This window comes from Eleutherodactylus coqui, chromosome 6 (assembly GCF_035609145.1).
Source record: "Eleutherodactylus coqui strain aEleCoq1 chromosome 6, aEleCoq1.hap1, whole genome shotgun sequence".
Classification (NCBI taxonomy): Eukaryota; Metazoa; Chordata; class Amphibia; order Anura; family Eleutherodactylidae; genus Eleutherodactylus; species Eleutherodactylus coqui.
In genome coordinates this window covers 195,416,920-195,442,079 of record NC_089842.1, presented here as the reverse complement: position 1 = coordinate 195,442,079, position 25,160 = coordinate 195,416,920, and the positions used below count along the sequence as shown (strand labels likewise).

At 43.2% G+C, this 25,160-nt stretch overlaps 1 protein-coding gene across 2 annotated transcripts in view; it reads right to left on the bottom strand.

The window, feature by feature from the left end:
* The window catches only part of HEATR5A (HEAT repeat containing 5A), a 69,368-nt gene that overhangs the window by 19,497 nt on the left and 24,711 nt on the right, over positions 1 to 25,160 (bottom strand). Inside the window, exons 15-22 of one of the 2 annotated variants that reach the window (XM_066608562.1) lie at positions 23,614 to 23,789; positions 23,416 to 23,521; positions 21,193 to 21,383; positions 20,943 to 21,102; positions 13,762 to 13,951; positions 11,990 to 12,159; positions 5,406 to 5,432; positions 497 to 635 (exon numbers count right to left, since the gene is read on the bottom strand). In XM_066608562.1, coding sequence (XP_066464659.1) covers positions 497 to 635; positions 5,406 to 5,432; positions 11,990 to 12,159; positions 13,762 to 13,951; positions 20,943 to 21,102; positions 21,193 to 21,383; positions 23,416 to 23,521; positions 23,614 to 23,789 — 1,159 coding nt within the window. The remainder of the gene's footprint in view (positions 1 to 496; positions 636 to 5,405; positions 5,433 to 11,989; positions 12,160 to 13,761; positions 13,952 to 20,942; positions 21,103 to 21,192; positions 21,384 to 23,415; positions 23,522 to 23,613; positions 23,790 to 25,160) is intronic. The other variant, XM_066608563.1, reaches the window with a different exon arrangement.

The following is a 25,160-nucleotide window of genomic DNA, read 5'->3' as shown; positions in this document are numbered from 1 at the left end:
ACGCCCACAGTTTTACACCGTGGGAGTACCGGGATTGGAAACAAACCACGGCCGCTGCTGATCGTGGAATATAGCACGTTTTTCCACAGTCTCCATCAAGGTTATATTGATGGAGACGCCCCGCGGTGTAAATCCGCAGGAAATAGAACATGCCGTGGTTTTTTTGCCGCTAGCATAAATCCGCGGTAATATAACGCATGTCGGCATTGGCTGGCAGAAAACCTATTAGGTTCAATAGAACCTAATAGTTGCAGAATTCCACGCAGATTTACGCCACGGGAACCACGGTACAAATCCGTTCGTGGGCATTAGCCCTAAATGTAATCCCAAGCAGCAGATCCCTGCTGATCAACTAGTGATGATCTATCCAGAGGACAGGTCATCACTTCTAAAAGCCCAGAATACCTCAGTAAACTTTACATACATTTTCTGATCACAGGATATAGCGCATCATTTCTTAGAAACACAATGTGTGTTATGAAGAAACAGCACTCACCCATTTTCAAATCTTCATGCCCATCCTTGGCCATAGTCATAGCATGTTCTGACACCTCTGCTGCCTCTCGTTGAGCGAGCTGCCTCAGACACGCCAACACTGCCCGCCGTAAGATCAAATGAGGGCTACACAAATGAACCTATATATAATACATGCAAAAGTGACAACAACCTTGGAACAATGGTCTAAAAAGAATGGTTTCAACAACAGATTTGTGTTAAGAAACAAACACTATCATTAAGCCGAATGCCCACTGAAGGATTATTGCTGCAGAATTCGCAGACAGACGCCTGCCGCGAATTCTGCAGCAATGTCCATCCATAGACATGCCATGTTAAACGATTCTCCCCTGCCCACTAGCAGAAATCAACTGCGACTTTCTGCTTGCGGGGAAGAATCGCAGTATGTTCTAATTTGTGCATAAAACCGCACGGACGGCTTTCATTGCGGTCAATAAAAGCTGTATTTCGCGCGATACTTAAGCTGTGAGCAAAGTGGAAGTATTGCGGGAAATTGCGTACCTGCCCAGCACCGGCGCGTCATGTGCTGCACTGCGCATGCGCGCCAGTTCACCGGCCGAGATGCTATTGGCGGACCCAGAGAGGTGAGTATAGGGTCTCTGGGGAGCATCGGGTCTGACTCTGTTGCGAAGTTTCGCAGTTGGAATCCGACCTCGCCGTGGGCATGAAGCCTTACATTTTATTCAAAACAAAGTCTTCAATTAAACCCTATTCAAGTGAATGACCATCGTTTATCGTCTTGTCATTTCTAGGTACAAAGGTTTGTGTTGATTTCTTTTAATCAATCTTTATAGTGGTTGGAGCTTTGTTTTTCTCTCTTTGCAGCCACCACTAGATGGAGCTAACTGTATACTGTGCTTTTCTTGATTTTAAGGGTGGCTTCACACAAGCGTGTTTTTGTGCGTGCATACACGCGCACAAAAACACGCGTCTATTAGAACCAATGCGTTCCCTATGGTGTGTTCAAATGTCAGAGCTTTACTGGCATGCACCTGCAAAGATAGGACATGCGTGCACCATAGGGAATGCACAGATTGTCTTGAATGGAGCTGCAACTGCTGCCGGCGCCCCGTAATTGTTTTTCAGTGAAGCGCTTTAAATATATGCTCTTCCCTGAAAAACAACAATTTTAGTGTTAAGAAAAAAATTATATATACATATACATACATTATATATATACATATACACATATACATACATACATACATACATACATACATACATACATACATACACACACACACATATATACATATATATATATACACACACACACACACAAACACACACACTTACCTGTCCGCCGCTGCCGTGTCCCCCGCGGGGATGAAGAAAACATCTGCCACATGTGGCAGATGTGTTCTTTATACTCGCGGGGGACACGGCAGCGGCGGACAGGTAAGTGTGGGGGGGGGGGGGATCCAGCTGCCGTCATTCTGTAATTGTTTTTCAGGGAAGGGCTTTAAATATAAGCCCTTCCCTGAAAAACAAGGCAAAGTAGTGTTAAAAAAAAAGAAATACCCACCTTCCTTCAGCTGCCGGGGCTCAGCCACGTCCTTTCAGCGCTGTCCCCACTCTGCAATTCAGTTCTTTGAGTAGGCTGAAAGAGCTGCTTCTGATTGGCTGAGGCGCTCAGCCAATAACAGGCAGCTCTCGCCTGTCACTCATTCAGAGAGAGCTGGCTGTGATTGGCTGAGGTGCTCAGCCAATCACAGACAGCTGCTTCTGATATTTAAAGCCCTTCCCTGAAAAACAATAACGGGGTTCCGGCAGACCATTGTCTTCAATCGAACCACCGGCAGCAGCCGCGGCTCCATTGAAGACAATGCATTTCCGCATACATGTGTGTTTTTGCGCGTACAGGGGTGCGCACATACGTAGGCACCTATGTACGCACACGCTCATGTGAAGCCACCCTAAGGTATTAAAAAACTCCCTCTACTGGCAGCTGCAGGTAGTAACCATGGCATCTTAATTTTACACCTATGCAGAGCATTTGTAAGTCTATATAAGAAAAGAAATCAAGGCTCTAGCCACTGAAAAGATATAAGAAATTGTGGAAGTCAGCACAGAATTTTGAATCTAGAGAAAACTTAAATGGTGTTGAAGGGTGGATATTCACTGTAAGGACAAAAGGGTCAGCAGTTATGAAATACCTTCTGGTAATACGTCCATCAAGAGATCCAGACTCTAATTACTATATATGTAGCAAAATACAGAATGAAGTACAACATATAAACAGAAATAAATGAACACACACGACAACAAAAGTCAAGCAACAGGCAGTATGAGCAAACCAGAAATGTTATTTATCACATGCGCAAATGCAAGAGAAAAAAGTAGCTTCCAGAACCATCACCTTTCTGGATTTGAAGATGGTTCCGTTCTTGGTGAAATAAAGCATGAAAAGGAAGCTTGGAAGGTGGGCATAATACAGGTTATTTGCAGCAAAGACTCGGAATCTGCTCAACTGCATCTGGACTACATAAACCAGGATATGTGAAAAACAATAAAAAAAACACCAGCCCCCCACAATAAACAGTCCATGAAACGATGTAATTATTCTTTATAAATTGGACTAATTAGGTATTGGCCACCTCTTCTAACAGCTTCATCACGTTTAAAGAGGGAAGTAAGCCTTAATAATAGAGTGATATGTTATGCGATGCCCTCTCTGAGGGTCTGTGATACTTATCTTTTGTCATAAATAAAAAGGGCTATGCTACTTGGCTGGGTTCACACAGGGCGGATTCCCGTCGGAAATCTCGCGGTTTGGCCGTAGCAAAAACCGCGAGATTTCCGCCGGGAGAACCGCCGCAGTTTAAGCCGCGGCGGCTTTGAAGCGGCTCGGCCGCATGCTTTTCCGTTGCGGCCGGCACTCCCATAGAGGAGAGCGCGGCCGCGACGAAAATAAACTAAAAAGGAAAGGTAAATAGACATGCTGCATCTTTTGAAACCACGGCTGTGGCGGCCGCAGCCGCGGTTTCAGCTGGACTTACAGCAGCGGATTAGCCGTCCCGTGTGGACGAGGTTTCTGAGAAATCTCGTCCACATAGCTGGCTAATCCCGAGATTAGCGGCCGCGGGCAGATCTGCCGCGGCAAAACCGCTCTGTGTGGACCCAACCGTAAAGTTTCCAAATCTCTTTGGGGCCAACAAGATATTTGAGTGCAATTCTTCTATTTATAAAGTAAATATCCCCTTTAAACGGAACCAGTCAGGTCCCTAAACATTGCTCTGACTGCGGCACTATAGTGACAAACATACTGCTTTCAGTGATCTGTCACTTAGCAATCGGCACCAACTAAAAATGCGTCCAATAAGATATAATATTCATACATTCACTACTACTCCTGCCCCATGCAGCTGACTGACAGCTCTCTCTGTATGCACAGTAACACAGAGAGACCTGTCAATCAGCTACATCGCTCAGGGGAGAGCAGTGAATATATAAATATTAACGAACCTCATCAGAATCATCTTTGCAGGCAGCTGCAAACTTACAAATTTAACATAGTAACTAGAGATGAGCGAGCATGCTCGTTAAGGACAAATACTCGAGCAAGTATCGTCCTTTTCAAGTATCTGCCTGCTCCTCCGCAAAACTTCGGGTGCTGATGGGGGTGAGCGGCCCCGCTCTCCCTGGCCGCCCCCCGAATCTTTGCGAACGAGCAGGCAGATACTCGAAAAGGACGATACTTGCTCGAGTATTTGTCCTTAACGAGTATGCTCGCTCATCTCCAATAGTAACACATAGTATGCTAGGTTGAAAAAAGACAAAATGTCCATCCAGTTCAGCCTGTTTCCACCCCCCCCTTGTTGATCCAGAGAAAGGCAAAAAAAAAAAAAATGAGCCCAAAGATGCAGAAGCCAATTTACCCCATTTTGGGGGGAAACATTCCTTCCAGACTCCATATTGGCATTTAGAATAATCCCTGGAACAATATCTGACTCCAAGACCCTCAGTCGGAAGATACCCAGATTAACTATCCTTCTGGTTATTTAACCCTTTCCAATCCACTGTCTGACGTCTAAAGTCATTATGATTTAAGGCTGTACAGCTCCGATGTTGGAAGACGTCCGTTGGGGTTCTATTACTGTATATTGCCAGCCTCTCTGCTGTCTGAGCCTATCCAATGTGTCACCTCACGCAGTACTGGCTTTAGCCAGCATATAGCGCTGTTGTATAACGGTAGAAAAAGAGTAAGCCCCCTAGGAAAACCAGGATACAAATTGGATTGGAAAGGGTTAATGTCTATATCCTGTAATGTCATAGCACTCCAAAAAGACATCTAGTTCCCTCTTAAACTCCTCTATTGATTTTGCCATCACTACGTCCTCAGGCAGAGTGTTCCACAGTCTTACTGCTCTTATAGTAAAGAACCCTCTTCTGTGTAGAATAAACCTTATTTTCTCTAGACATAGAGGGGGCCCCTTGTTACAGTTGCAGTCCTGGGTATAAATAGATGATTATAAATAGGAGAGATCTCTATATTGTACCCCAATATATTTATACATAGTTATTTGGTCGCCCCTTAGCAGTCTTTTCTAGGGTGAACAATTCCAATTTTGATAGCCCATAGTAGAACATTTCTGTTCCGTTCAGTAAAAGTAATAGACTGCTGAAATCAGCATATTCTTCACTATACTTGAGTGCCCATAGCCGGGGCAGTGATGGGGACCTGACAAGTTCCCTTTAAGAAGGATCTGTTACAGAAATCGGTTTCTTGGACTGTTTGGTCTCTGCTGTCATAATAAAATATCGACAGTGGAATTCAAACTTTGTAACACGAGAGGCAGAAAATGTTTTGAAGTTGAAAATATCTGGAGAAAGAAAATGTAAAAATGCAAGAAGGCACAGCACAAACATTGGGGAAGGAGGTGACGTACCAACATAGAATTATCCAGCAAGACCTCCTGCAGGAGATAAAAAGTGACAGACGATTGAAGTACTAGAGTCTACTTCTCCTTCTGTTCTTCACACGATATAACATACATATTTCAGATTTAGGAAGATACTGAAATGTCCAAATTTTTTTTTATTGCTTCCTTTGCAGAAACAGCATACTGATGGTATATTTAAATTAGTTCAGTGGTCTGTGTTTATTCACATATAGTATTAGCCTATCTACACATATGGACCCTGACATTAGGGGGGAGGCAGTTCACAGTGCTTAGTGCTGGCTCAGTTTTACACTAAAAAGGTGTATGCCGTGACTTTTCTTTAATCATTTCTATTGATAACCGATAACTCATCAATAGAAAAGATTAAACTGCAACATAAACTGCAGTGGAATTTTTCTGAAACCACTATGCACAGACTCTACAAAAAAAAAATGGTAGGAAACTTAATGAAAACTGTTTAGAAAGTTGCTTATATGGGTTGTCCATTTCAATGGAACTGAATGGAGCTGCATCGTGCATGCGCAACTAACCTTCCATTCAATCTCCTCCTTAGGCACAGTTTAAGCTGACAATCATCTAAGGTTGCACGGTCTAACTTTTAGACAGTGTTAGTAAATAAGTCCCGATATCTACGATATGTGTTCCCTACTGTTCCCACATACAGATCACAGAGATTCAATGATAACAGCCAATTAGATCTCCATTTTCTGTGACATGTACACATTCACATGCAGAGAGGACACATTATGTCTTCTCTGCATGTCTGCAAGCCTGCCCATCTGCAAATAGAATCCCTGTGTGGCCATTGGTACTGACATCATGGGATCCTCTAGCAATCATTCAAATGCGGGAACAGCTCTGTGCTTGAGATTTTTTGTGAGACGGATCCGATTATTTCAATTCTCGGTCACACTACATAATCAGGCCGTCAGTGTGACAGCCTGATGTTGCTAATGGCACTGTGAGTAGATGCTGACAGCGCCATCAAACTCACCCTGTAAGTTAACAAACAACCTGCAAGTACATGGACCAGCCATAATTTACATGAGCCGGTTGTGAAAGGGTTAACCATCAGTCAGAAATAAACCCAGGAGTGAAACACGACTAAAGAATCAAATTAGGCAATTAACATGTATTACAAGGTGGCATATTTTTAGATTTTCCAGCTGCTGGTACAAAATTAGCTAATAATATAACTAGAGATGAGCGAGCGTACTCGGAAAAGCACTACTCGCTCGAGTAATTTGCTTTATCCGAGTATCGCTGTGCTCGTCCCTGAAGATTCGGGTGCACAGCGATACTCGGATAAAGCACATTACTCAAGCGAGTAGTGCTTTTCCGAGTACGCTCGCTCATCTCTAAATATAACCTAATAGGATACATATAGGACAAAGACAGCACAGCGTCTATGGAGAGAGGCATATACCTGCAACTATATATTATATGGACACCTAATTCTTTTGTGTGGCTGTCAGGAAGTACGAGCTTCAGCAGTTTGTCCCATAGTGGTTGGTTGGCTGAGGGGTTGGTTGTCAAGAAATTCTACTTGAGTGACTGCCAAAATTTTGAAAAGCAAGACCTTAGTATAAAACCTACTACACACGGGTGACAAAGTCGCATTGCTACAATACGCATGTATGTGAAGCCCATGCATTCCTGAAGCCCATGGGTTAATTCACACATGCAATGTTTTGTAGCATGTGACATCCCGACACAAAAACCTTGCGGGTCCGACGATATGCCCGCGACTCGTGAGGTTTTGTAGCCCATGTTTCCCTATAGAGCCTTCCTCTCTGTTGCATCGTATAAAAATGCGATTTTCGTGTGGTGCGATGCAACTTTGACAGTAGGAAATCCTACTGTCAAAGCCATGATCTAAGCCCTGGCTGCCGGAAAAAATTAAAAAAAAACAGTATACATCACTTTAGAAGCGCTGTCAGCCCGGCTGCATCTTCTCCCCGGATCCCCGGCACTATTCTTCTTCAAAATCCTTCCACTATTCTTCTTCAAAAATCCCCGCCTCTAATTGGCTGACGCTTAGCCAATCACAGACAATGCTCAAATGAACCAATCCCAGCCATTCATCGAGGGCTGGCTCTGATTGGCTAAGCATTAGCCAATCACAGCCAGCGCTTCCAGGAGGCGAGGATTTTTCAATCCCCGGCCAGAAGAGATGAAGAAGACCAGTGCCGGGGACTAGGAAGAAGCTGCAGCGGGGCCCCAGACAGGGCTTCTAGGTAAAGTATACTTTTTTTTTTTTCTGAAGTTAGAGCTTATTTTCAGGGTATCGCTGAAATTTTCTTTCAGCGATGCAGTGTCACCTGTGTGAAGGAGGCCTAAGTTATTAGCTTACTTTATATATGGCAGGAACATAGAGTTAACAATCATTACAGCTTACTATACAGCTGCTATTCTTTATGGGAATATGTACTCCATATTTCAAAATATACAGCAAGTTTTATTCAATGCATGTTTTCTCACAGAAGTCAACAGAGTCGGAAAACAGACCCATAATGCAATTCCCTATTTACATACAAATTCTGTCCTGCAGGGAAACGATGATTGTTCGCGTGTAAATACATAAGAGCAATCATCACTCTAACAGCTGTCAGGCGCTTCTGCACTCAACAATTGTCACGTGCAAAAGGGCGCTTACCATACTGTCCCTGTCCAATCTGTGCTAACAGTATCATACGGTATAGAAACACACCTTAGCGACAAGGGAAATGTTAATACTTAGCTGTAAATCTATTCATACCCGGAACGAACAACAGATGATTTCGCAAAGGCAATCAATGTGCGATTACTGGGGGACTGACCTATGGGAGCCCCATCTAACCAGCACAATGATGGAGTTGTACTACAGTAGTTAGTTTGTATGAAAGGCCGTGTCGGGTATTGAAGCTCGCCTCAATAAGGTGAAAATGCCCTTTCATTGTGTTGATTGATGAGGATCCCAGAGGTTGGATGGCAATCGATTAAACATTGGTGGTCTATCCTGGGGACATGCCATCAGTTTTATAGCCCTAGAGAATCCCTTTGGGAGTCCAATGGGAGGTCTTACTCAGTAAGTAACCGCCTTTTCTGTATGGATGTGCATACACACATAGCTGCCAATCACTAAGTTGGACCTCCCAAAGGACTGTTAATACCAGACTTACTAGTGATCCTACAAGATATACGGAATATTTTTTATAGCAAGACCGGCATATTGAATAACGTCACTATCAGAAGACCAGCTTAGGCTCTGCTCACATCAGTGCTGGGTTCCACTGACATGAATATAGTTTAGTCTGCAGCTATTAAAACCATCAAAAATTACGTAACCCAGAAGGATTGTATTATAAGTCAATGGGATCCACTTGATAAGGGATTTTACATATTGTTTATGGCTCCTTTAAGAACAGAAGTCATAATACTGCTGTGTACAGAAACTCACATATTGGTTTCCTTAGGTTTCTAAAATAATTTCATAAATGCTCAATTTACATGTTGCAGGCTATATGCAAAAGTTGCAAGCAGGGCTTCCATCATATATTGGTTTGCATACCTATTTACTTATTGCTTTCCCATTAAATATTATTATACACAGAATGTGTTGATAAACACAATTCAAGCACTTTTATATTAAAAAAATGCTCTTGCATTTTTTTACATTAAAAATGGCAGAAAATTTTGCAGACATGCTGCAAATCAGAGTACGGATTTATGTGAACTAGGAACAAGTAATATATTTTGAAGTATACTGAAATGTTACATCATGATGCAAAACCTTCCTCATAGTATTCCTGCACTAGGCAAAGGTCACTAGCAGGTTTCGTTTTGGCTTAGAAAATTGACAGTAATAAAAATGGTGACCAAACACTAAAAAAACAAACAAAAAAAGAACCTTATGCACACCCTGGGCTCCAGACTGGCACCAAAAATAGTTTATTTTATGTGCCCAATGTTATACATCAATTTTTGGGTTGCTCTTTTGTGACTTTGTGAAAGGCCACACTCGCCATTGGTTAATCTTTGAAGGGGTTGTCCAAGATGTTGTTTTTTTTTAAAAAGCTGTGTTCCCCAAGCCACAATATAACAAACCAGCTTTGGGTCTTCCCTGTAGCATTGTGTTTACAGGCTGCAGCAGCCTGTGTATGAGACGTCCTGGGTTGCTGCAGCCAATGATCAAGCCAAATGCTTGAGCGCAGAGGTCTGTGATTGGCTGCTACAGCCCGCAACGTCTTGTACATAGGCCAACAGCAGTCTTTAAAAAAAAAAAAAAAGAATTGGGCAAGGAAAACCGAGTGGCATCGAGGGAGGCGCAGGGAGCCAGGAAAGGTGAGTATATGACTGTGGCTAGGGAAGCATGGTTTATAAAAGGAAAACAACATCTTGGACAATCCCTTTAGACCAGCTATGCCACGGCAGGGCAAATGACAATGCCACTATTCAACATACTGAAAATATTATTATTACACTTTCAATCTATTGTTACATCTTTACACAAAGCCATTAAATTTTCCAGCATTTGTAAAACACAGTGAAACATACAAATTCTCTCTCTTTTCTATGTAGTTTTTGAAAGTGTACACTAACAAAGTCACACTAGCTCATGAACATTTAGGTATGCTCAGGCTAAGGGCCCATTCAGATGACAGTATATTTAGGCCATGTCCGGTCTTTGCATTTCACGGACGGCACACAGTCTCATAACAGTCTAGGAGGTTATGCAGATGCCACTTTTTCCCATGGACCAATGTAAGAATCGCTGCATGTCCTTTTCTCACCCTTTTTTATAGATGAGAATAGACATGCAATGTGCATTGTCCGTGGAGACCAAACAGCACATGGACAGGTGTATGTGTGCTGTTCGATTGGAACTGTGCCCAAGTTTCTCAGGTACAACTTGCATTCGGCAGTCTGAATATGACCTTAAAGGGTTTTTGCCATTAAAAAAAAAAATTCTATACTCACCTATTTCTTCCCCGTCAGTCTCTTTACCACATATTCTCCTGGCTGAGCTTCTGCAGTGCTCCTGGGGGCACCTCACCACACACTGGCCGGCTTGTTATGAGGGATGCATTCTTCGCATTCTCTTCTGGCAGGATCAGTGAAGGTCAGGTCCCTGTGCTGTAGTGTTTACTGCCCAGGAAGGAATTCTGATCTATTTTAGAGACCGCTCGCATGAGCAGCCTCTGAAGTAGATCAACACTCCCTCTGCTGGCCTGTGAACTGTGACGTAACGTACACTGGCTGGCAGGAAGGAGACTGCATGTGAATGTACATAACCTCACAGGAAGCGGAGGAATCAGCCAGCTGGAGGTGAAGTGACCCCTCCCCCGGACTGCAAGAGACAGGAGAAGATCAGTGAGGTGAAGATATGTTAAGTAGACTGATGGGGAGGAAAAGGTAAAGGTCCAGTTAGAAACAACGATTATTGCTCAAAATTCGCTCAAATGCCTCCTTTTGAGCAATAATCACTGTGTCTAACGGCACAGACATCGTGCAGTTTTTGTTAAGCCGTCGCTCATCATTGTCTTTCCGCATGCTGAAAGACAACAATGAGCCCTATCAGGAATTCACAGAGGGATACAGCTGATACTGTTGTTTCAGCTGTATCCCGCTCCCTAAACACAGGCTGGGTATGAAGAATAGAGCTGTCCAGTGCGGAACAGCTAGATGCAGAAGACAAGTGGCCCCGCTGGTCTTCTGCATCCCCTCACTCAGAGCGCTCAGCTCTGAGCGGAGGAGCGATCATTTTGCACTGTAAATGGACAACGATTATCGCTCAAAAGACATCTTTTGAGCGATAACTGTTGTGTCTAAATAGGCCTTGAGGATAGATTTTTTTTTGATGACAGAACCCCTTTAAGGTTAAGAAAAAGAATAAGGAAACCATTTTCTTGGCAGCATAAAAGATCAAGTCAGCTGATGAACAAGCGCTTGCTCGTTCATCAGCTACTTGCAACTATTTTTTACATAGGCCGATGATCGGGTAAGTGAACATTAGGGTGAATGTTTGTGCACAATCATCAGCCCATGTAAAAAGGCGGTTAAGTTCCTGCTAGAGATGATCGAACCGGCTTTCCCGAACACTTCAGTGTTCGGGCGTAAATGTTCGGGGGCCGCCGGGGGGCGGGGGTCGCCGTGGCAGCGCGGGCGGCAGCAGCGGGGAACAGGGGGGAGCCCTCTCTCTCTCCCTCTCCCCCCCACTCCCCGCCGCACCCCCCCGCGCTGCCACGGCGACCGCCGAACATTTTTCGCCCGAACACGGAAGTACTCGCAAAGTTCGGTGTTCGGGCGAAAAGGGGCGGGGCCGAACATGTTCGATCATCTCTAGTTCCTGCTGACATTGTATAATAATGCAATTCTTCACATCTCGCTCATTGATTTACATCCTATGTTCAAGTCAGTGTGTTCTGATGGGGCAAAGTAGCATGACTGTATTTAACTAACTGTAACTTAAAACTCTAATAATTACCCGTTCACTTACAAGGAAGTTAAGGTTTACGAAATTAGAAGAATAAAAACTGAAATGCAAATATATAAATGACTAAAGAAGACCTGATGATGCTCATACTTACACATAAGGTCGGAACCAAACTGGACAAGTTGACGTGCTTAGGGGCAAACATGTGAAGCTGTTGTAAACATGAGATACCCTGGGCTTGGACCAAGCAGTCTGGATTCTCCTGCATCACAGAGCAAGCTAGCAAACAGTGGTTCCTTTGACACGCCACCAATTCCCCACTGCCTACAAAGATACAAAAGGCTCTACATTATTCATAGTAACAAAAAAGATGATGGTGGATATCAAACTTAAGTATAGAATAATCAAACTCAGAGACATCATAAACCACCATGTTGGCAATTTTCCAATAATTACAAGTATGAATGTTGGCTCTCCTCTACACGATTTAATACTATTTACTAACTTCTAGAAAACTTTTAATTCACTTTAGACTAATGTTAAAGATGGCAGGTTAAAGGATTATTCCCAGGATCGTAATCCTGGCTCATTATATCCCAATTGTGAAATAAAGAATGTCTGCAAATATAATCCATTCATCAAAAAGAAACTGTTTATCTGCCATGATCTCCCACCACAATGTCCCATTTAGATGGGACAACAGTCCTTTAAATGACTGCACGAGTGCCGACGTCACCGTTAACCCTTTCCAATCCACTGTCTGACGTCTTAAGACATTATGATTTAAGGCTGTACAGCTCCGATGTTGGAAGATGTCCGTCTGGGTTCTCTTACTGTATATTGCCAGCCTCTCTGCTGTCGGAACCTATCCAATGTGTCACCTCATGCAATACTGGCTTTAGCCAGCAGACAGCACCTTTGTCTAACGGTAGAAAAAGAGTAAGCCCCCTAGGAAAACCAGGATACAAATTGAATTGGAAAGGGTTAAAGTTGTTAGCACTCATGCAGTGCGTTTAGACAGGCAGACTTGACCGCTGGATTGCAGGCTTCTCACTGGCTTCCTGCTCAGCAGTTCACTCTCTATATGAAGTGCTGAGAGGGGAGCGTTTACACAGAACGACAAGCCCGCGATCCAACGATGTTTTTTATGCTGACTGGACGCCAGCAATAGCGAATAGGAAACATTATTTGCATTTACACTAGACGATTATCGCTAAAATTAGTTTGTTTGAATGGATTTTAAGCAATAATCGTCTCATGTAAATGGTCCTTAACCTACTGCTGATCAGTTGTTTTATATCTCCCAGCTTAAAGGAAGTCTGGCACCAACTTTTAGCCCTATAAACTAAGTCTATGGGCTGAAAGTAAGTGATCCACAGAGTCTGGGTAGGTAAGTTTTATACTTGCCTTCCTCATCGTTCCCCTGATGCGAGTACTGAAAGCCACCACTGAATGCATTGATTGGCACTAAGCAGTCTGTCCATTCAAAAATTTGAAAGAGTGAACTACTTAGCAGAGCTGCTCAATGCTTTCAGCACTCACATCGGGGAACAACAGGGAAAGTAAGTATAAAACTTACATCTCAGCACTTCACGGGTTACCTACTTTCAGCCCCTAAGCCTAGCTTTTAGGGCTAAAAGTAGGTGACCCAATCTCTTTAAGCATGCGCAGTAGGTCAACCCTATTATCCTATAACAAAGCACTTACTTACCCTGTGCAGTGTGCCTGCACATGCTTCATCTCACTTTCTTCACTTGCACAGGGCGAGAATGCAGTTTAAAACAAGAACCACCAAGTGCTTGTAGGAACTGAACATTATAAGTATGAAACTACAGTCACATGTCCCAATTTCACAAGTAATGACGATAACTCATAATATGAGACTACAAGGGTTAATTTACAGACACACCCATAATTTCAAGTTACCTTGGAGTTCTGGCCCAAGTGTATTCAGAAGAGCACTCAAACAGCGCCCTAAACTGCGATGGACATCGGCATGTGAAAGAGGAGTACTAAGCAGTGCAGTCAAAAGGAGCGACAGTGTCGGCTCTACGTGGACATAATATAGTGGTCCAGAGGAGTCAATGATTATAGAAAGGGAATGCAAGGCCCAGGTCTGTATGGAGAAACAAGCACACGAGAACAAAAAAAAAAAAGACAACACACAAAGTTTACTAAATGAGTTAGCACAGTAGTATAAAAGTAAATCAAACACTTTCATGATAAAGGGTTTGTCCATTTGTAAACTATTGATGACCTATCCTCAGGTTGGGTCATCAATAGTAGATCAGCTGAGGTCTGTTGCCCAGAACCCCTGCCAATCAATTGTTCACCAAGCTGGCACGCTTGTGCGCTGAGCTGATTTATGTAAGAAGCAGACGGCTCCATTCTTACAGCAGTAATTGGTATCGCAGGCCAAGATACCATTTAATACCTAAACCTGGCCACTGCTATAAGAACGGAGCTATATGCTTCCTGTAGAAATCAGCTCAATGCACAAGCGCGCTGGAGCAAGGAACAGCTGATCTCGAGTGAGGGACCCCTGCCGATCTACTATTGATGACCTATCCCAATGATAGGCCACCACTAATTTACAACTGGACAACTATTTAAATATGCAAAGCTGTGTGGATAAGGAAGGTGAAAAACTAATATCTACAAATAACTAAGACTCAAACCATTATGTAAATAGTTTACAGTTTGGTAAATAGTAGATTACAGTGGTAGGTGTTGGATATGTTCTTTTTCTTAAAAGGGCTGTCCAACTTTTTTTTGCCTTTCTTTTTAAAACAGACTTACCAGCTCTGGGTTTCCCCTGTGATGTCGTGTTCACAGGCTGCAGTCAGCCTGTATATCGGACATCACAGGCTGCTGCAGTCAATCATAGACCTCAGTGTTCGAGCACTTATGTCTGCGATTTGCCTCATCAACCTGTGATGTTCTGGGAGCTGTGAGGTGAAGTGAGTAAAGGCTTCTATATTATGTTTGCATATGAGGAAACAGTTTTAAAGTCAGATCCCCCCTTAAATTGGAAAAGTTAGTTCTGCAGGTTGCGCAAGTGACATTTTGCTTCAAATTAATAAACCATCTTCACAACCAACATTTTTATTGTTCCAATGCTTTCTATAGTAATAAGCAGCAAACAAATGCTATGCTGTCTTGTCCTGCACTCATATTGCATTTAACTGTATCCTAAACTTGCTCCCTACAAAGAGTTAAGGGATAGATGGTAAAGGAGTAGAACTGCATGGAAACAAAAAGCTCTATGCCATTTGCAAAGTTGATTTTAAATGCATTATACATTAAAAAGGGTTGCAGGGGTGTAACTTGAAAGTGGATTTATTTAACCAGATACATAAATAATCTGGGGACTCTGGCCAGTTCTGAGTGTTACTACTGTAATTTTGATTGCTAGTAACATGTTATATCCCGTTTCTGCTATGTTGACAGAGATATCAATATCCTGAAAGAATGCAGTAGTGCATGGCACCATATTCATCCTGAGACAGAAGTAACAAGCAGGAAAAGAGGCAACATATTGCAGTGATCCCACCGTGTTGTAGTCATGGCAAGCACAAGGCAGATTACATATCCCAGACCTTGCTTCCCTGATAAGCTTTCAGTAAAGCTGCTTTTACACAAAAGCAATTATCGATCAGATTCCCACGATCCAACAAGAATTTGAACGATTCGTTCAGTGTAAATGCATACAGCGGCTGAAGGACAAACAAGAGGCCGTTCACTTCTTGTTCATTGCTCAGTTTCTGCATGCAGAAAACTCTATGACGTATCGTTTCATGTAAAGATGCAGTCGTTCACTTATGAACGACCACCTGCATACTGTGAATGGAGGCGGGTGGGCCGGAACGATCCCCAGCCTGCTTCACCTCCATTCAGTCAGCAATGCTCATTCCTGTGCAGAAGCACAGGAAGGGTTATCTCTGGGCCGGCCTGTGGGGCATCTGTTACCCGACAGATCATCCAGTGTAAAAACACCCTTAGTTAGTATTCATGATCTCACTATGTATGCTGCATTGTGAGCTTTGTATTCAGCAACTATTCATTACAATACTCAGCTCATTTTACAAGATACACTGGATTAACAGACTTCTGTAATGACTATGTCTGTCCTCAATACTCAGCTCATTTTACAACATACACTGGATTAACAGACTTCTGTAATGACTAGGTCTGTCCTCAATACTCAGCTCATGGAATGTAGCATGCAAAGTTATAAGATGAACACAGCAACTAGAAGCTACTCAGAGAAAACAAGACTCGTGACAGCAGTCTCTTAGATATCCAGCCCAACTGGTGTAGACTTATGTGCAGAAAAGGTGGGTAGAGGTAAAAGAGAATGAGATGAGAAGAAAAGGTTTATCCCGCTTTGCCATGTATGCTAGCTATCTATACAGGTCAGGAGGGGTATCATCTCTCCTTAAGGAGAGCACCTAGTAGGTGAAGAGACATAAGGCCATGCATGCTCCTCTGGGAAATATATGCTAATAAGGAAAATGGAACAATACGTAGATGGAACCACAGCAGCGCCACCAATTTGAAGCTTCATAGACCCCTTCATTAACCCCTTAGGCTTCGTTTTTCAACGCTGCGTTTACTGCAGATTCCGCTAGGTTTTAACAGCACTTGCATGCGTTATGCCAGCGTTTTGGCTGCGTTTTCAGCACAGCTGAAAGCGCAGCCAAGGCTGCTGATAAAAGAAAAAAAATCAATACTCACCGAGCTGATGAAGTCGCCGCTGAGTGACAGTTGGCTGAGCCAATCAGAGCCAGCACTGGATGCATCCAATGACAGCCATTCGATAAATGAATGGCTGTGATTGGACTCATCCAGTGCTGGCTGTGATTGGCTGAGTGGGCTGTCACTAAGCGGCGATCAGCCAATCAGAGCAATCTCTCGTTGGAGGCGGGGATTTCAAATTTCCGTCACCAGAGAGAAAGTTCCCCTGCTGGCTGATATATCCCGAGAGCGCCGCCGGGGACAGCGACATCACCTGCGAGGTGAGTATTGATTTTTTATTTTTTTTTAAACTCAGACAGTGTAGCTAAGGCGTTTAGTGCTGCCAAAAGAGCGGTACCAAGTTGTGCCACGTTTTTGGCAGCGCTGAAATTGCTGCCCATTTATTTCAATGGGCAACACAGGGCTGAAAACGGCCAAAAATAAAACATGCAACGCCGTCAAAGCGCAGCATTGAAGACGCTGCGTTTTCAGCCTTGTGTGAGCAGCCCCATTGAAATGCATGGGAGCGTTGTACAGTGTTTAGCGCTGTGCTGAAAAAGCAGCACTAAACGCTATACAAAAACACTTGTGTGAGGGAGGCCTTAGTGGCGGAGCCAAATTTTGGAAATCTGACATGTGTAACTTTAACATATCATAACTCCGTAAAGGCTTTGCCTATCCAAGTGATTCTGACAAAGTTTTTTCGCCACATATTTTACTTCTTTATGTTGTAAAAATAGACCGATAGAATTTGTGTAGATTTACTAAAAGTGCCAAAATTGGGAAAAAATTGTCAGTTTTTTCACATTTTCAAGTGTAATATCCCAAATATGTGCAAACATACTGTACAAATGTTTGCTAAGATATATATTCCCATTTGTTTACTTTATTCTGAATGCACATTTGAAAAACGTTCGTGTTTTTTTGACCATTTAGGAGACGCGCAAATGTAACATTATTTTTCAGCATTTTGAGGAACATTTTGTTTCCCAACACCAAGCCAAGATTGCAAAGGCTCATAGGTGTCAGAATGATAGATACCACCACAAATGACCCCATTTTAAAAACTACACCCCTTAGTATATTCACTGAGGGGGGGGGGGGGGTCAGGAGTATTTTGACCCCACAGTTTTTTTTCAGGAATTAATGCAATTTGGAGGAGAAAAAATAAAATTTCATATTTTGCAAATATGTCATTTTAAAGACATATTTTTTTTCCTATAGTGCACATGAAAATGAAAATGGATACCCCTGTTTGTCCTGTGTTCAGAAATATACCCATTGTAGCCCTAATATTATGTCCGCATGCACAGCGAGGCCCAAAATGAAAGAAGTAGTCAGTGTCTTTCAGAACAGAAATTTTGCTTGAAAGCATTTTATGCCCCATTGCCCACTTATAGAGCTGTTGAGTAGCCAAAACCATAGAGAACCCCCACAAATGACCCCATTTTAAAAACTAGACCCCTTAATGAAGGGGTGTACTGCCCATTTTGACCCCACAGTTTTTGAATGCATTTAAGCAAAGCAGAAGGAAAAAATTATGAGTTTAGTTTTTTGGGCAATTCTGTCATTTTAAAAACAGCTTTTTTTGTACAGCACACATATGAATGAGGACTTACACCCCAAAATGGATACCCCTGTTTCTCCCGTGTTCAGAGACATACCCATTGTGGCCCTAATCTAATGCCTTGATGCACAACGGGGCCCAAAATGAAAGGAGAAACCGGTGGCTTTCAGAACAAATATTTTGCTTGAAGGTTTTTTAGGCCCCATTGCCCACTTGTAGAGCTCTTGAGCGGCCAAAACAACAGAGAACCCCAACAAATGATCCCATTTTGAAAACTAGACCCCTTAATGAATTCATCTAGGGGTCTACTGAGTATTTTTACACTAAAATTTTTGAATAAATCTAAGCTAAGCAGTAGGAAAAAAATTACAATTGTCATTTTTTTTGGCAATTGTGTCAATTTAAAAACAGTTTTTTTTGTACAGCACACATAGGAATGAAGACTTTCACCCCGAAATGGATACCCCTTTTGTGTCGTGTTCAGAAACATACCCATTGTGGCCCTAATCTACTTACAGGATACATGGCTAGGCTTATAATATAAGAAACACCCGTTGGATTTCAGGGTACAACTGAATAAATTCCAGGCCCCATAACACACTTGTAGAGCCATTGAGCGGCCAAAACGATAAATAACCCCCACAAGTGTACTGTGTATTTTGACCCCACAGAATTTAAATGAATCTAAGCAAAGCAGAAGGAAAAAATTACAATTTTCTTTTTTTCGGCAATTGTGTCAATTTAAAAACGGGTTTTTTGTACACTGTACAAGGGAATGAAGACGTTCAACCCAAAATGGAGAACCCCATTTGTCCCGTGTTCAGAAACATGCCCATTGTGGCCCTAATCTACTTACAGGACACATGGTTAGGCCCATAATGGAGGGAACACCCATTAAATTTCAGGGCACAACTGAATAAATTCCAGGCCCCATTGCTCACTTGTGCGGGAAAAAATTGACTCCCTAAAAATAATCCCCCCACCCCCTCCACGCCTTTTTTGGCGTTTCCCAAATCTTAGATAAAAGTAATAATGTTAATTGTGCGGTATATCCGAAGAAAGGGGTAATTATGTTGGGATGGGCACATGGGGCAATAAAATCTGGTATCCCCCCCCCTCTCATGCTTTTTGGGTGGTATTTCTTGACCCCAGTGGCCGGGCTGGGGTGTAAAAAGTGGCGCTCTGTGAGGCTTCCTAAGCTTGCTGAGGTGCGGCGGACTCACAAGCTGCTCCTGGAACTGCAGGAAGGCGAGCGTTACCGGGACTTCTTGTAAATTACGTATTACAGGTAGCGATTGAATAACGCGGGGCTCACACCGCCATAGCAGATCCCAGCTGTGAGCCTGGCCGTGACCCTGCGTATGGCTGCGTAATGTACTGTGCATAACTGCCTACTCACACAGACGGTCATGTGCAGTATACCTTTTTTTGTTAGTATTTTCCGCACCATCGCTCAGCTTTTTGTTAACTTTTACATGATCGCCATTATTCACTGGATAACGGCGAATACGTGATCAGGAACCGCATACTGCGGCCCCCCATGACATCTCCAGGCTCTCGGCTACATTTTGTAACCAGGAGGAGGGAGATTTAAAATCACCCCAGGAATCCACGGCTTTTGTGCATGCGTCTGCCAGCTCGACGACGGGCGCGTGCGCAGAAGCCAGGGTAAGGTCCATGGATAAATCCGGGGGCCTTAGGTACATAGTTTCATCCTCCCTCATGGATATGATCCGTGAGGGGAGATGAAACATAAGCTTTTTAAACTTTTTAAAAAACTTTTTCAAACTTTTTTTTTTAACTTTAAATGATCACGGTTATGCATTGAATAACAGCGATCGCTGTATGCGGTTCCCGGTGAAATCTCTCTGCTCCTGGCTACACACAGTGGAAGGGAGCAGAGGGATTTAAAATTTTCCGGGGAGCGAGCCCCTCTGTGCATGCATCGGGCGCGCATGCACAGAAAGGGACTTCAGGTCCTGGAAGACCGGGACATCGTGGAGGAGCCAGGGTGTGTATTTTCACCTCCCTTCATGAATCCAATCCATGAGAGGAGGTGAAACTTGAACTTTTTTTCAACTTTTTCATGATCGCTGCTATCCATTCGATAGCGGCGATCCCGGGCCTGGGGACCGGTCATCATGGTCCACGTTGACATCTCCTGGTTCCCGGCTACCTTCAGAAGGACTGCTGCGCATGCACGTGACACCATACGTCTGGCGCGCATGCGCAGAAGAGCGGCGACGGGTCCCGGAGGACGAGTTCACCAAGGGACACCACGGAAAAGGCAGGTGAGTAATCTCAGCTGCCCTAATGGATCTAAACCATCAGGGCAGCTGACCCTTTAACTTTTTATTTGCGATTTAGCGCCGATCGCATTGCTGGGGGTGAAGGGGGAGGGGGGTCCCCGCAGTCTGGGATCACACCTCCAGAATGTCAGCTACTTCCGGGAACTGACAGCATGGAGCTGTCACATCCTCAGCCAACATGGCTTTAATTCTAAGAGGATGCATGTTTTTATGTTCTCTGGATTAAAGCCCACCATCAATGTCTGGAAAACCCGCTTAATTGCAGTAAAAATAAAACTCCAAGCCCTAACAAGTACATTTGCAAACATGAAAGCATAAACTCAAAAATAAAGATATTTCTTAATTATTCCAAACTTTTTCATGTTATATTACAGTTACGTGCCAAAATATTACATTTTCTTGGGTACATTCAGTGAACAGTTCATGACAACCTAAGCTTCATAGATTTTAATAAATCAAGAATTTTCAAAAAGCTTCAAAGGTTTTCTACTCACTTGAACTTCAGGAGATGTAGTGTCTTGAGATAATGAATGCAAGACAGCAACACAAGATGCTAGATGTTGGGTAGACCCAATCCCTCCAAGGTACCTATGTAAAGAACCTAAGGCTAAAGAATGACCAGTTCTGGCTACCACATCTCTAGCTACCTTCAACCTGAAAAATTGAAGAAAAAAAAAATTAAGCTCACATATATTATTAAAGGATAGAAGGCTGACATGAAATGGACAACCCCAAATCACCTACTTGTCAAAGCTTGCTTGAGCAAGACTAGATGTGTATAAAGTTTCCGATACGACGTGGGCCAACCTGGCAATACATTCCACTGCAGCACAACGCAGCCAGGGGTTTCTACTCTCCAGCGCTCCTACAATTAGGGTCAGACATGGTCTTCGTGTTTCCTCCGGCCCTAAATCAATATGGTTGGAAGCCAGGTGCTGCAAACATAAAGCACAACTGAACATGAAACACATCTGATAAATATACAAGGAAGTAAATGCTTAGTCCCCAGCCTGCTAAGCTTTTCAAACAATAAATAATGAAAAATGCATTAAGTTTTATTTGTCACATAAGATTGAAATATCTAAATTTTAAGACTAAATGCTGAAAGACATGTTGCCATATAGGAAAATGCATTTTTGGATCACCATATGTATAGATATTGTGGCAGGAGTCAATTATACCTAAAGATCAACTTATAATAAAAGTCTGAAGTTTTTGTAGTCCCCTGATGGTGTTTGTTTACATTGCAGCCACATTGTAATTGCAACAGAGAGGTGTGAAATGTAACTTTTGTTATAATAAAACTATGGGCAAGGATGTCAACTTAAAGGGGTTGTCTCACGCCGAAACGGGTTTTTTTTTTATTCAAAAGGCCCCCCGTTCGGCGCGAGACAAACCCAAGGGATGGGTTAAAAAAAAAAAGTTTATTACTTACCCGAATCCCCGCGCTGCGGCGACTTCTTTCTTCCTTTACCAAGATGGCCACCGGGATCTTCACCCACGATGCACCGCGGGTCTTCTCCCATGGTGCACCGTGGGCTCTGTGTGGTCCATTGCCGATTCCAGCCTCCTGATTGGCTGGAATCGGCACACGTGACAGGGCGGAGCTACGATGACAACGCGGGACCATCTCTCCGGCACGAGCGGCCCCATTCACCAGGGAGAAGACCGGACTGCGCAAGCGCGTTTAAAAACGCCAGAAGACAGCGAATTTACACGGATCCATGGCGACGGGGACACTAGCAACGGAGCAGGTAAGTGAATAACTTCTGTATGGCTCATAATTAATGCACGATGTATATTACAAAGTGCATTAATATGGCCATACAGAAGTGTATGACCCCACTTGATTTCACGAGACAACCCCTTTAAGTTAAAATGTACCTTACTTTTAGGCCTCCTTCCCACGAACGGATTTTCGCGGCGAAAATCCGCTGCGTTGCCCGCAGCTATTAGGTACTATTGAACCTAATAGCTCAGGGCACACAGTGTGGAATTCCACCGCGGAATTCCACACCGTGAAATCTCCCGTCCTCACCCGCGGCATGCTCTATTTGCCGCGGGTGTACGCGCAGACGGCTTCCATTGCAGTCAATGGAAGCCGTCTGTTCACGCTATTTCCTGCTGTAGAACAGCGGAAGATAGCGTGAAAACGCTTCGCCGCCTACCGACGCGGCCGGCGCGTCACATGACACGGCCGGCCGCGTCATATGACACGGTGGGCGTGTCATGTGACGCGGCCGGCGTATCATATGACACGGCGGCGGTGGGCGGGCAAGCGTCATTCGGGACCCAGAACGACGGATCCACTGGTAAGTATGGGGTCTCTGGGGGGCGCCGTGACAGGCTTCGCCGCGGAATATTCCGCGGCGCAGCCCGTCACGCTCGTGTGCAGCCGGCCTTAGGTGACTTTTCAAAATAAGCTGCTGTATGTATATGAAGAATGACACTATTTATGGCCATCAAAGGACATGTATCTTGTATCTTTTACAAATTTTCCCCTCTGTAAGGTGTACATCAGATTCTCAATCCTCTCAATACGGATGGGAGGAGCCTGTTTGCTGTGCTGTGTTCTATATACTGTACACAGAAAACTGCAGATCCCGCTCTCTAAATGTATTTAACACACAAACGTAAAATCATGTTTCAGCATATTGTACAGCAAGAATGAGCAATAAATGTGATTTCTGTAACTAAAACACAGTAAAAATTACTATTAGCTGTAGGCAGCTTCTGTGCAAGTCTCTTCTCCTCTCCCAATCTTCCTCTATGCTATCTGTACATTTCAAGGAGAACTATAAATCCTTCACATTCCAAACCCCTGTTCTAACATCTCCACCTCCTCTGGACAGCAAGCTAAGAGGAATGGAGACAGCACGATGTGTAAACACATTCTAAGGCAATATGATCACAACACTCTTAAAATACTCCAGTTAATACAAGGTTCAAACATATCCATACACTTACTTTAAGGAAGTAGCATAAAGCAGACAAGGCAGCTAACTGGACACTCTGCTGCCGGGAGCCCTTTGTCTGCTTGATAGACTCCACTAACTGCTCCAATATCTGAGTTCTGCAAACAAAAACATTTTTTTTATTTTGCTTGATGAAATTAATGTATAAAGTCAAATAATTTATAACCGGTGATGACTAAACCAATATTACCTCTGTAATTCCGGCATGTTTGACAACAAAACACCAAAAAGTGAGGCAGCAGCTTGAATGACTGTATAAACTGGTGGCATAGGGGTAGGAACAGACTCTCCTTCAGAGGGCATATGGTAGATGGCATGAGGGTCATATTCCAAACTACCCCCAGGAATTCCATTACTGAGGAGGAACTGTACATTAAATAATTAGAAAAAAGATAAATAAATGTAAATAAGAAGTCTAGTTATTTACATATAATATAACAACCACCACCAGAGGGATTTTCAGGAAAGAAAGAAAAAAAAAAAAGAATTGAGTTCAAAGTTCTTAAAAGTAAAGTCTCACATATCTAAGCGCTGCGGAATAAGTTGGCACTATACAAATAAAGATTATTATATTATTATTATTACATATCTAATTTTAGTTTCATTAAAGGGGTTGTCCCGCGCCGAAACATTTTTTTTTTTTTCAATAGGCCCCCCGTTCGGCGCGAGACAAACCCAATGCATGTGTTAAAAAAAACAAAAACGTTTAGTACTTACCCGAATCCCCGCGCTGCGGCGACTTCTTCCTTACCTTACTAAGATGGCCGCCGGGATCTTCACCCACGATGCACCGCGGGTCTTCTCCCATGGTGCACCGTGGGCTCTGTGCGGTCCATTGCCGATTCCAGCCTCCTGATTGGCTGGAATCGGCACACGTGACGGGGCGGAGCTACGAGGACCAGCTCTCCGGCACGAGCGGCCCCATTCACCAGGGAGAAGACCGGACTGCGCAAGCGCGTCTAATCGGGCGATTAGACGCTGAAATTAGACGGCACCATGGCGACGGGGACACTAGCAATGGAGCAGGTAAGTGAATAACTTCTGTATGGCTCATAATTAATGCACGATGTACATTACAAAGTGCATTAATATGGCCATACAGAAGTGCTTAACACCACTTGCTTTCGCGGGACAACCCCTTTAACTAGATTTAAATCTGAAGAGGATAAATACTGGGGCTTATTAGACAGTCTTAAAATGTGCCAGACTTACAAGATAAGCTTTGCTGAATGATAAATCTGTAAAATTTTAAGACTTTCTAGTTTAAGTTTAGATCATCTATTAGTTGGTTAAGTTTATTGCCAAAAATTGCACCGAAAAGTAACTTTCTTTTTTTTTTTTTTTTGAAAGTCAGTAAACTGTCCGAATGTGTCTTGAAAAACATAGTAAATTTAGTGCAAAGCATGTGAGATAAGTTTTTGGCACAAACTGCTCTATAAAAAATAAATAAATAATCGCATTGTGAATAGCAAATCAGCCCCATTGTGTTTGTTCTTTAACTCCTTAAGAGTGCGGACCGTTTTTATTATTTTCATTTTTTCTTCCCTATTTTCAAAAATATCATGACTTGTTTTTCGGCGAATCTGTCTGAGGGCTTGTTTTTTGTGAGCCAAGTTGTATTTTTCAATAGTAGTATTTAATGTAGCATATAATGTACAGAAAAACTTTTACAAAATGAAATAGTGAAAAAATGCAATTTCGCCATCTTTAATGGGGTATTGTTTTTAAGGCATACTG